The sequence below is a fragment of the Melospiza georgiana genome, chromosome 5 (assembly GCF_028018845.1).
Source record: "Melospiza georgiana isolate bMelGeo1 chromosome 5, bMelGeo1.pri, whole genome shotgun sequence".
Taxonomy (NCBI): domain Eukaryota; kingdom Metazoa; phylum Chordata; class Aves; order Passeriformes; family Passerellidae; genus Melospiza; species Melospiza georgiana.
In genome coordinates, this window is record NC_080434.1 from 23,366,859 (window position 1) to 23,379,873 (window position 13,015).

General features: G+C 39.9%; 1 protein-coding gene across 4 annotated transcripts in view; it reads right to left on the reverse strand.

Annotated features, from left to right (window-relative positions):
- The window catches only part of GRID2 (glutamate ionotropic receptor delta type subunit 2), a 678,620-nt gene that overhangs the window by 63,364 nt on the left and 602,241 nt on the right, over nucleotides 1-13,015 (reverse strand). For all 4 annotated transcript variants that reach the window (XR_009114469.1, XM_058024557.1, XM_058024555.1 and 1 more), the window contains exon 14: nucleotides 2,569-2,735. Coding sequence is in view for 3 of the 4 variants with exons in the window: in XM_058024557.1 (XP_057880540.1) it covers nucleotides 2,569-2,735 (167 nt within the window). In the remaining variant the exon portion in view is untranslated. The remainder of the gene's footprint in view (nucleotides 1-2,568; nucleotides 2,736-13,015) is intronic.

Consider the following 13,015-nt stretch of genomic DNA (forward strand, 5'->3'; position numbering starts at 1 on the left):
ATTTTGGGAAAGATCAAGAAGTGCCAATATATTTTAAACCAGTTCCCTGCAGCATTAAAACTGTGAAATATTCATGTGAACATTTGCTAATCCTATACAATGAATCTATTCCTCTCTCTCTATTTAGCATGCAGGCTGCAGCTGCTGAAGGTTGTTGAGCCTTTTCATTAGGAAGAAATGTAAGGATGATGTATGAAAACCACATGGATGTAAACTCAAGGAACAGTACAGAAGGGTATTAAGAACAAAACCTTGTAAGCTACCTTGTAAGCATGATTTCTCTTTCTCATGTTTGTTCTTATATGGTCTTTCACTGCTTTAAAATGTAAATTTATATTTATGGACATAATTAGAAATGCTATATAATATGCTCTCATAATACAGAAAGAAGAATATAAGCACAGCAGCACACACATTTTCAGAATATATATCTCAGGCTCTCTAAATTCTGCAGGAGGTAGTACCACTCCAAGCAAATTCCAATTTCTCTGTTCAGCCATTATTCCTCCTAATGCAATGAGTTATTTTCTCACCAGTGCTAAGTTCTGCATATCCATCCAGATCCTCCTGTGGCCCAATATCTGACAAATAATCCTTTTCTTCATCTCCCTGAACTCTGACAACTCAAGCAGGAAATCAAAAATGAGTGCCTATGATCCCTGATTCCACCAGGGGACAACATATGACCTTGGGATTTCATTTAAGCCTCCTGATGCTATGGATTCCCTAAGCATTAAGTGGAAATAGCATTTGCTTTCCTGAGAGATGCTAATATTTAAGTATTGCTTCAAAGATCCTCAGATAAAAATACCTATATATGTGCAAATTTTTATGCTTCCTTCTGCTTCCCTATAGCTCCAAGATATAATAACACACTGAAAAGCCAAAATTGTCTTATGAAATAAAATTGTACTTGGAAATGTCAGGCCTGCACAGAGCAATGAGCCAGGAGTGGCTGAAGGCAGTGTATCAGAAGAAGCTGTAACCCAGCCTCTCCGTGTGCCCAGTACCGCGACCAAGGAGAAACTCCCTGACCAGAATCAGCCATAGCCACTTCCCCCTGTGCCAAGAGCTACACCCAGTACACAAACCCTGTCACAAGCAGTCTCTGAGGGCACGTGGGATGCATCCACCTTGGCTTGCAGAGCAGCAGTGGTGGGCAGGAAAAATGTGGGTGTGAGCCGTGCCACGTTGCTTGGCGGTTTCACTGTGTTTGGCAACAGAGACAGACACTGAAATTCCCTGATGTCTTCCAATTTTTGTACTCAAACTTACTGGGATAAGGCTGTGGAGAGGATGACATAACACCTTGACAAGCACCTGAGAACTCTAATAAGTGGAAGAATTTCTTTGGAGGATTAGAGGAGGGAATCCTACTCCCTTTTTTGCATAGAGATCCCTAACAGTAGAGTGCCAGAGATTTCAAGCAGAGCCAGCCTCGAGAGCCAGAATACGAGAGTATTTGGTAAATATTTGCCTTTAATACTCTTTGTAATATACAAAGCATATACATGTTTCATTAAAATTAATTTTTTTGTTGATCCTGTGAAATTCTTTATGTTGCTGCTATGTTAGCACAAAATTCAGCAATGTCACCCCCAAAGTGGAACAGATTGAAATAATCCAAGTCTTCCCTGTTCTTAAAGTTTGTGTGAGCAGAGAGTGATTCCTCTGGATCTGCACAGTGTTCCTTACTGGCTACTTTCTCCCCCACCACAGTCTTTGAACAAAGGCAAAGGCAACAGTCCAAATTAAACATGTTTTGTATGTTTACCTGGCAGCCACATAACAGAAATCCTATTGCAGCAACTGTAAAATTTTGCTTCATACACATAACACAAACCTATAGAAACCAGGCTGAGAGACCAGATACAGAATGAAAAAAAAGGGTCAGGAGACTAGCTCATGTCTTCTCCTAAGCGTAAAACTGCAGATAGAAGTTTAGTAGTTTTTTACATTTCACACGGATCCTGGTTTAGGAATCAATGCTGGAGTGAAGCAGAAATACATATGCAAAGGCACAATACATACAATTAACTTAGTATTTCCGATCCCAGTAGAAACACAGTACCAGTAGCATCTCTAGAGAGGGCACTTTTGTGGTCCAGGAGATCAATTAGTATGGGGATAAGCACCTATGCTTTTGGGCACTAATAGGGGTCCTTCCACCAAAACATCAAATGTTCTTGTTCATCCCCTTTAGTTTTCCCATCAGTATCCAAATTAACTTTTTTTAAGAAGCAGCTTCTGTACTAGGAAGGGTTGAGTTATGCTGACTCTCTATAACAAATGAAGCAACTCTTTCCTCATTTTCCTGCTAATGAGGTTGAGTTTATCTCATTAATGTTTTTCAAAAGAAACAAGAAACAATTCAAATAAGAGCAACACAAAGTGTTTTTAAAGCAGTTTCTCGAAAAGTGAATAATTCAATGTCTCGGATAAAATGAATGTGTAGGCAAGAAATGAAATGGATCACAAGAACAACACGTTTTTCCTTTGCCGAAAATCAAATTAGGAGAAGGCTCCAGAGCTGAGAGAAAGCTTCCCTTGGTAGCTCCAAAGGCTTACCTTTGTGAGAAGACGTCTCGGTAGGGGCTGCCGTGCTGCAGGGCGATGCCGTACCCCCTGTCCGCCACGGTGTTGCCGACCGTGTAGAAGGAGCACTCGGCGTCGTTGATGGCCACGTACTCCAGCACCGCCGCGTCCCACACAAAGGCGTAGTTCCCGTGCTTCACCTGCGGCAAACACAGGGAAAGCTCAGGCTGCGGGTGGCCAGAAGGAGCTCGGTGCACCTGGAAACGGGGCAGTTTCAGCACAGTCTGCTCTCCAAGGGAAGGGAAGTTTGGGTGCCCAACTGCTGCCACAAAGGGCTTGGGCTGGAGTGCCTCGGCTGAAACTGAAGAATGTGACCTAAGAACAACGTGCCATCAGTGACGCAGTGCCATGGAGGAGATATGGACTGTCCCTTTTCCAAGAGCAAAGGAGACACCACAGTCCCTCCCCCAGTAAATGTCCCATGAAATCCCTGTCAATGCCATAAAAACGACCATTTGGAGGGAGGGTAGGCATTCCCACTGGGAGAAGCATGGTTTTCCAGAAGGAAGACCACCGTTCAGGATGGTCCACGTTTAAGTCATGCTCCAAATTGTGACAGACTTCACAAACACCCATTTGCCTTATGGGGTCTGTGGGTAAGATCACACCAAGTAGGTTTTTTGGGATTACTTTTCTCAGCATGAGGCATTTTCACATATCTTCAAAGATTTTCACAGAACAAGCTCATGTAAGCCATTTTAACTGTTTGACTAAGATAAATCCAACCAGCTCATTACACTGGAAAAGTTTTTAAAGTAACGTTTCCCCATCCATTCACATTTGAAACAAATCCAGATTTAAAAAAAAATAAATTTATGTGATGTATACAAAATTTAGGCATTTATTCAGAAGCAAGCCTTTAAACCAGAAACTCAGTCTATACAAATAAAATAATATCTGTTTTCCAGACATATAATGTTTTTTTCTGAAAAACAGTAATCTACAGGTGCTCTACCAGACCCAGATCTTTTGCTGGTTTTCTCTTTTCTGTGGTCTCTATGTCAGACCTGAAGAATCCCTCTGCTTTTTTTCCTGCCCCTCTGCTTGGCTTCATTTACCTTTCTCCCTGTGCTGTATTAGGCAACTAAGCTGTAAAGCTAGGCTGAATCCATTGACTTTGTACCTCTAATGGGAATAAATACGTGACAGCTAAGTGAAAAGTAAACAAAACACAAAAAGGCCATGTGGGGCCAGGCAATCCAGAGAGAATTCAAAACCAAGTCAGCATATCAAAGTAAGCAACGTCAGTACATCATTTAGATTAGGCTTTGACAATGTAGATTATGTTTTTAAAGACTGTTTACATATAAAAGTTACTGAAGCAAGCCACACCGTCTGCTTGCTCACAAGATGTAGTGCACAAGGAATGATTGCATTTGGGACACATTCCTTTTTACTGCAGGCCTGGCAAGGGAATATTTCCTATTTCCATCTGTAGGCATGGCAGGGGGAGGATTTGTGCAGATTTTGGAGCAGAAAGGGAGCCATATTATCTGTGTACTCCACAGGACTTGCAGGATAAAGAAAATTCTTTTCAAAGTGCACAAACACACACACAAATAAATGCAGGGCTGGGCCAGTTTTAATCTTCAGGCTCTGGAAATTGTCAAGAATGTTTTTCCTCTCCTCCCAGTGGAGGTTTCGGTTTATCTAAACAGGCAGGGAAGAAGGGATAGAAGTGAATTTGCAGTTAACAAACAATACAACCTGTATGCTTGTCCTATAGGTAGTGCCACTCACAGAGCTCTTCCTAGCATGGGTTTTTCTGATATTCCTGCAGGCACCACTTGAGTAAGAAATAGCATGACTGAGAAAAAAGCCCTTCCTAGGAGAATTTAACAGGATAATGACTCAGCCTGAAAAAGGATCATGATGTGCAGAGAACAAGGGAGGGAAATAGGAGACAAAAGAAGAGGATCAGAAGTGGGCAAATTAATCCTGAAAAGGATCAAATGGACTTTCTGAACAAAAGAATTAAGGGAAAGTGGGGTTCAAAACCCAAGTAATTTTACATGTGGGACATAACCTTTGAGGTGATGGAAGGAGCAGAGGGTTATGTTTTGACATCCGCTTTTGTCCTAACCCACCTTTTTATCATCCTAGTGCATTGAATTCACCTAAGTGCTTGTAAGGAGACCTATCAGCAGCTCAGCTGGTCAGGAAAAATTCCCTTGATTTAGCTGCCTTGCTATAAAACAACTCACAAAGAGAATATATAAAAGTGGTGAAAGCACTTACTGTCAATAATATCTGTGATGAAGTGGTATATGTAAGATACTCAGAACAGAGCTCATAATATCACAGTTCAGGTTCCCATGAAGTTATTACTTTTCATAGATAACATCACAATGAGCCTCAGTTAAAGTGCATGGGGCACAAAAAGAGATTGAAGAGCCAGAAGGGATCATTCCCATCACCTACCTTCAACACGTGATTGCTCCATGCATTAAAACACATTCTTTTTAGCATTTTTGCCCTATCCACTTACAAATCTCAGGACTTCAAAACCATGGAGCAAACCTAAGTTGTAATTGTCATGCTTGCAATCCCTCTCTTTAGAGAACTACTTCTTGATCTAACATTTTTCATTGCTATTCAGTGTATTTGGTCTTACTACCTTTTTTTTTTCAATATATAACTTTCCTATGTTATTCCTAGGTATTTTTGCTCTGCAGTTCTAAATACTCACTCACACTTTGAGGCTGACATCTTTCAATTATTGATGGATCTTTTTTTTACTCAGCTGAGCTGGATGTAGCTTTCTTTAATCTCTGCTTGCAAATCTATCAGTTCAGCCCCCCCAGTAGCAGTGACACTGCTTTTGAACGGTCTCCAATTCTTAATTTTTATGCATGTGAGAAACACCTGTTTCACTAAGAGAGAATCAGTTATCTGCCAGCTCTGGAGCTATAGGATTTCCTTCTTAGCATACTCTTCTTTTGAGACTTGGTCTAAATTCCTTGCCCAGGGATCTTTCACACAGCTCAACACTGGTTTTAGCTTAAAGGACTAAGAATAAAATTTTGCCAGAGTATAGCATACCTGAAACACTGCTGCTATTTCACAGATTTGCACTTACTCTATGGAAAGAGGAGATTATATTCTCTGTAAAAGGACAAGAGAATTTCAGGACAAAATGTCAATTAAAAACTTTTATCCCTCTTTCCCTCCTACCATGGGAAGCACATATTTTGCAGCTCTTCAATAGCTATGCAGAAGACTTCTGCTATGGGCCTCAAAATCAACAGCAAAAATTCCAGCTCTGTACTATGAGAAAAAGTTAAGGAACTTACTTTCAGCCATATGTGGGAGCTAAATGAAAGCAGAATCTCATTGGGAAAAAAACAAAAAAGGATCCTTGTGACACATTAACTCACTACTCTCATAAGAGCTGCACCCCTGCTTCTACATTTCCTCATCATTTTTTTTGCCTTTTGTGTAGAGAGAAGAACATTTCAGGATGGTGGCAGATCTGGATGCTGCTCACACATGGCCATGCAGCCCTGGATGGCCAGGCAGGAGTTTGTAGGAGGGCAGCACATTATCATTCTGCAGCACCCCCAGCTCTTCAGTCCACTGGGGCATGGAGAAATGACACTTCACTGTCCCTCCCTGTGTCTTCCTGCCTGTCACTATGGCAGAGGCTAAAAACACTTTGAGTATCTGATATCTATTGTCATAGGATAAAACAAACCACCCACAAAACCAGGCAAAATTGAAACTGTTGGTTGTTCATCAGGGCATTTTGAACTCATGCACTGCAGAGGTCATTAAGTGAAACTGGGAGGTGTGGTACCACACAGAAATGCTTGACTTGACTTCATGGTCCTGTGAGCAATTCAGGAGGAGTTACTGTGAAAAGGGTTGTTTCACAGAACAGGAGTCATCAGCACATACATGTTAAAACTACCTCTATAGGGCTGTTATATTTCTATTTTCTATCACTGAACACTTAAAAAATTTTTTCTTTGCTGAAGCCCTGTCTGTAGAGATTAGCTAAAATTTATCCTGGATGATTCCACCAAAAGCCCATTGAGTTATAAGAGGAAAACATTTAAAGCCATTACACTGTTGCATATGCACATATTTTATGCCAAGAGGGAAGAGGGATATGGATAGTATTTCTTGTTACAGCTAACCCACTCATGCACAGTAAGTTGAATAATGTATTTGTGTACAACTCTGGCATTCTAAAAGCACATTTCTAGGTCTAGCAAATGCTAAATTTCAAAAAAAAAAATTGTAAGTAAACAGCAACCAATTGCTGTAATTTATCATACTTGTTTTCTTAGATAATATCTTTTCTGTATTTTGAATTCCTCTATAAAAGAAATGCAAAGGATCCTCATGAACAAAAGAAAAACAAAAAAAAAAAAAAACAAAAAAACCACAAAACCCACAATAGATTGCAGGTTAAAAAGAAATGGCTGTTATTTTTCCTGCAGACCTCTTAAATATTTCATTGTACATAAAATGTGTTAACTGTTATAAAAACAATGAACTCCTAAGGCCAGGGAATATTCAGTTTAAACTGATTAAAATGATAATAATTTTCTAGAAGAAAATCTGAAAGTTATTGGATAGCGCTGCTGAAGCCCATTTTCTGAGCACCCTGTGCCTACACTCCTGAGACACAGTGGTGGTGCTGTTTCCACTCCTTTCCATCATCAGTCAGGTGCCAGCTGCTGAACACCTTTCCCTGCCTAGGAAGTTGCCAGCTGCAATATTTGCTGTATTTTAGCCAAAAACAGAAGCAGTCTCCTCTGCAGCATAGCAGCAGCAGCTCCAGCTCTGACCTAAACCCAATCAAGGACACTGATTAATTACCTGCTCCCTACAAGAATTTGAGGGTCCTGTTCTCCAGAATGGGCCATTCCACTGCAGTGACTACAGAGATGAAAAAGCACCATCCTGTGCTGCTAGCTAGACCTGTGCCCATCAGTCTGGAGCGGAGACTTTGGCATGTATAAATACAAAAATCACATTTTTGATACACTCTTGCCATGTGCAGCGAGTGTGCAGCATCCACAGCCTGCAGAGGGCTGCGCTCCTCTCTACAGAACAGCTTTGCAAGGCTGCTGTTACACAAGGAATGAAGGAGAGGAGAGAAGATTGAATGAACATTTGCGAGTAGATGAGCGAGAGCTGGTATAGGTAATGTGGATATTGTACTCCAAAGTGGGGAAAGGAAAGGATGAATTCTGAGGCAGAAGCCTAAATCTAGATTTTCACATTGTCAGGTGTTGGCAAACAGCTTGATAGCATTCACAAGAGAGGGTGTTTTTTCAGCAGAATGGGGAAACACTTTCCATAATCCTCTTGCAAGAGACCAATGAAGTTGTTGTTTATCAGGCTGCAGCAGAAGTCAGATCTGCCTTGAGAGAAATTCTTATTTACTACTTTGTTTTCCTCAGGGGACCAAGGTTTCAAGTCTTGGTTTTGTTTACAAAGGGCACAAATGTGGCTGACTTCTATCTGGATCCCAGTAACATAAAACCTTACATTTCAGCTTTGTTGAATAGACCCCACTGATTTACAAAAGTAAATCTTTCCATACATCCAAAGTACAATTTCAGCACTTCTTGCCCCACACTCTTGCAGGACAGCATGCATGGCTGATCTGCATGGCTTAAGAGTGAAATGCAGTCATGCAGTCAGGGAATCTGACTGACAGCTCTCTGCACTGCAAGACAGGAGCTGAACTCCCATAGTAGCATTACAGCACAGAATAAAAATTCATATATATATCTGTATACATATAAAACTATAAAAATATATCTGTATACATATAAAAATATATCTGTATACATATAAAACTCTATTCAGTCATCAAGGCAAACAGCTACTACTACTGCTACTACTACTACCACCACCTTTAATATATAATTTTGCAGATTCTATAGAAAGTTATTTAAATTCAAGGGCCTGTATTTGTAAAACATTGAAATGTATTCTTTGTACTTATTCAAACAGAGAAGTGTGGAATAGTTTCTCAGAGCATCATTGAGCCCAGGTGCAAACAGCAGCAGGAAAATGAAACACCTGGAAGCTTAGGGGAAGAAAGAAGAGGTTAGAAATCCCAGCCTCACCTCCTCTTCAGTATGAAGTTTATCTTTCACTACAGTGCCATATCAGCTTGAATAGCATATCTATTTGTTACACATAAAACTTAATCAGAAAAAGAATTAATTCCTCATATGCAACCTGCCATCAATTTCTTGAGAAAAACCTCATGATTACATGTTCACTTGTTCCACTGGGCAGATCTTTTAATTGACCCAGAATAGGAATTACTCAGGTATGAGAGCTCTGTAACGAGGGAGCACCACAGTGTCAGAGCTTTCCCAGTGCTCAGCACCTTCACATTTTGTCATTGCAATTAAAGGTATCTTGTAAGTTAACAAGAAAGAAAATAACAAGTGGACCTAAACAGTGGAGGCCAATCTAAGGCACATTTCTGAGGTGGTGGGAGAACAGAGGCAGCTGCTTCTTCAGGTAACCACAGCAAAGCACTAAAAACCAGCAGATCATGCTGATCACTGACACACAGCTAAACCACAGGTTTGCTACAGCAAACATTCATTTTGGATAGAAGAGACACAAGAGAAAAAATAAATCTCAGCAAAGCAGGCCTTTGAAAGGTAAGGAAGCAATATCTTTTTTTCTTATGCCAGTTTTCATCTGTTTTTGACAACTAAGTGCTGCAGACAGCAATGCATACTATTTTAAGGGTATCAGTAGTAAAGGTCATATACAAAAATTATATGAAAGCACTTCAGAAAATGAGATCTGTGGCAACCAAATGGGAGTCTCAATAATGGGGCAAATTTAAACCAAATGTTGCTGAAGTGATTCCCCTCTTCTGATAATATTTTTGTGGCAGTTAATTCCCAATAAAAGAACTTTTAAGGAAACGTACATGGGTCAATACTCTTCATTGGGGTAAGAAAAATAATTTGTGGATTAAAGTACCATGAAGAAGTTAAATAGAGGTGAATACAGAAAACCAGCATCCCTCTTTATATTAAATCAATCCAGTATGATGCTCACTGAAGGGTTCCTGCTTCCCTTCTTTAGAATAGAATCCTAACTGCAATTCTTGGGCAGATTCATTTTTCAAAGACATGCTTACTGAATACCAAGTGCAAGGAGAGAAAAATCATTAAAAGTCAAAAAACTACTCATCAAAACCATTCATCAGTTGAAAAAGAACTTTAACCACAAGAAAAATCTTTGCAAAACTACCAGTGATACTGAAAAATCCTACAGTAAAAGCTCATTTGAAATGAAATACTTTCATTTTTGAAACTTATTTTAAAGAAACTGACTTATCTTCCAGTTTTTTATATTCCTCATACACGAGCCCTGACCACTTTTCTACTGGTAATAGGATTCAAGATGTCCCACTACTCACACAAAAGAATTTAACTATCTTCTTTAGAACCATTCTATTCTTCCCTTTTTGATAAGCATCTCCTGCCCAGATATGGAAGGAGCCAGCTTGGTCCAGACACAGAATCTTGAAGCTTCAAAAGAAAAGCTGCACAGCCCTTCTTTCCTCCTCATTCTGCTAAGCAGTTTTGCATGTTTCCCCTCATTCTGCTAAGCTGCAGGACACAGACAGCACTGACTGCTGGCACCTGCACAAGCTTGGGCTGGAGCGTGTAGGAACTGATTTGCATCATGAAGCCCATCATGTGCTTTCACATCATTTTGCTTGCAAACAGGCTTGGGCTGCCTCAAAAGCCTCCTCTTCCTCTGGAAAACCTGCATGAAACCACTTCTCTTCTCTAGCAGTGAATCTTCTCTCTAAGTGCAGCAGCATGGAAAAAAGGAAACTGAGATTTGTCCCCACCCCTTTAGGTTTGTGCCTTTCAACAACACCTGGCACTCCCTTTCTGTGAGAGCTCAGTAAAGGCTGCCAGAGGGTCTCTAAGCATTTCTTTTGCAAGGCTGCAAGTTCAGCCTGCAGCACAGACTGGTTTTTAATGCCAGCACACCCTCCCTTGTGACTGGTTTGTCAGGTCCTTGGACACCCACTGCTGAATGCATTTTGATTCTTGCAAGAAGGTGTTTTGAACCCACAGGAAAGGAGAACATTGCAGATTTGAGCTATGAAGGTTTTCTCTCTGTTTTGCAGTTTTGGACCCATGGAAGACATCAGGAGCTGTGGCTGGGGGAAGAAGCCCAGTGCAGTCACATTTTTTACTCAGTTCAGGCTGTCTTCTAGCTGTCACCATGCAGACAACTGAGAAGATGACACAACAGAACAACTTGTCACGTAAAGTCCCTGTAAGTTTTGAAGCTAGCTCCTGTCCCTGCTGCCCTGCCTGCAGTCACAAACTAGCAAGTCAAACCCCTCAGACAAAACAGAGAATACAAATAATGCTGCTGGAGTCACTCACAGGGCAAAGCCAGGGCTGCCAGGCAGAGCAAGGCCAGACAAAGGAGCAGGCACCCAAGCTCTGTATGTGCAAAGGTAAATAAAGATGTAAACAGTACACAGAAGGAGTTTCAAGTTCAGACAGCACCCAAAATAGTGAAACAGCTCCTAAACATTCTCCACAGCCATCCAGGGATTTACTGTTTACTGCTCCTGTAATTTCAGGAGATAGCTGAGCTTTTTCATCTTTACACAGTGAAATACTCACAGCCTTTGCCTTCAAACATACAGAGCAGTTCATCTCTGGCCACAAGAATTTCCACTTATCCAGGGCTGTAACATTCATTTGGCACACCTTTGTAAATAACAAGTGCAGTGCAACTCACACACTTCCCTTATATTTGCTTCCAATTCATCCTGACCTGCCCACACCATAGCTCAGGTGCCAGAAATCAGTTACAGATGACAGCACTGAGAAACAGCTGCCAAACATTATCTGAAAAGAAATAAATTACTGAAAAACAATCACCTGAGCTCGAGGAGTCACTCAGAACCAGTATTTTTCATGAATGATTTTTAATCCTTTCTTTCTCCTGGAACAGGAGTCAAGAGAAATTCCTACGTGGGACTATTGAAATTCAGAGATGTAATTTTAAACACAGAACTTTTAATTGCTGAAAGTGATAGATTGAGCTGGACAGAAATTAGTTATCTTCCTGCACAAGGAATTTCAAGATTTTGAATTAAGGAAAAACATTCCAAATTTTTGTACCAAAAACAGTAAAAAAAATCCAAACTGGAGAATATTTTATTCCAAAAAGTGGACTTCAATTGGAATTACTTTCCCTGCAATGGATTAACATTTCAAAATGAAAAAAAAATAATCCATTTTGATAAAAGAGATTATAATTGAATATTATTATATCCTATGATGACATGTTGACAATTTTAGTGCTTTTGAAACTACACAGTATTTTATAAAATACCTTCTTCCTTACAGTTTCAGTTTCAATTATGATTATATTCCAGTGAATAAATCCCTAATGATAATTCACTCTGGTTTACTTGAGCCATGATTTTAGCCATCTTATAAAAATCTAAATATGTATCAATAGAAACAGTAAGCAATTGTGTTTCCTGCTCCATTCTTGACTTCCTCCAAGTATAATAAATCATGGAAATTTATGTCTCTTTATGTGTCGCCTAAGCCGGTCAGATTCAAACTTGGACAAAATATGCTGAGAAATCTCACTGTATCATAAACCAGGATAGTTCTTTGGTAAACACACATTACAATTGGTCACTCAGTCTTACTTATTTTTTTAATTTGAATTTGATCTGTATACCCCCTGTCACTGGGTATACAAATAGAGTACAATCAGGTTAAAATCAACTACTTGTCCTAGTCCTACAACGTTAATACAAAGGCAGCCAAGGTATTTTTGAAATGAGTGATGAGAAAAGTAGAGTTAAAGTACTTATGAAGGAGAAGAAAATTTCATAATGAAGATACAAGGTAATCAGAACTTATTTGCCATTTTAAAATGAAGGAGCATTTCAGCTAGAATCAGGAACATAAACTGCGATTTTCTTAGTTGAACAATGCACTTGCAAATCAGGAATTTGTGCATGCAGTGTGAACAGCTAAGTGCCCAACCAATCATGTACACCAGTAAAGATCTTACTTGAGTGAACGAAATAATTTCATTAGTTAGCACCAAACTGAGGGAAAGGAAATTGAAAACCACACGCAATAGCATCATAATAAAATCATAGACTCAATATTTTAGCACTTCATCCAATGTGTAGCTGCTATCACCCAGCATCTGTGAAGGGATGGCTTGAAAAAGGCCACCACCTTGTTAGGAAATATATTCTCATCAGTGTTGTCTTATTTATTTCACTAAAAAACAAGTTGGACTATGTCTAAAGAATGAATGTCTACACAGCTGTTGCTTGCTAGCTACATTTACATCACAATCTAACTTAAAAACAACTTCTCTTACAGGACTCTCCCATGAGAAGGACATTGTGTTG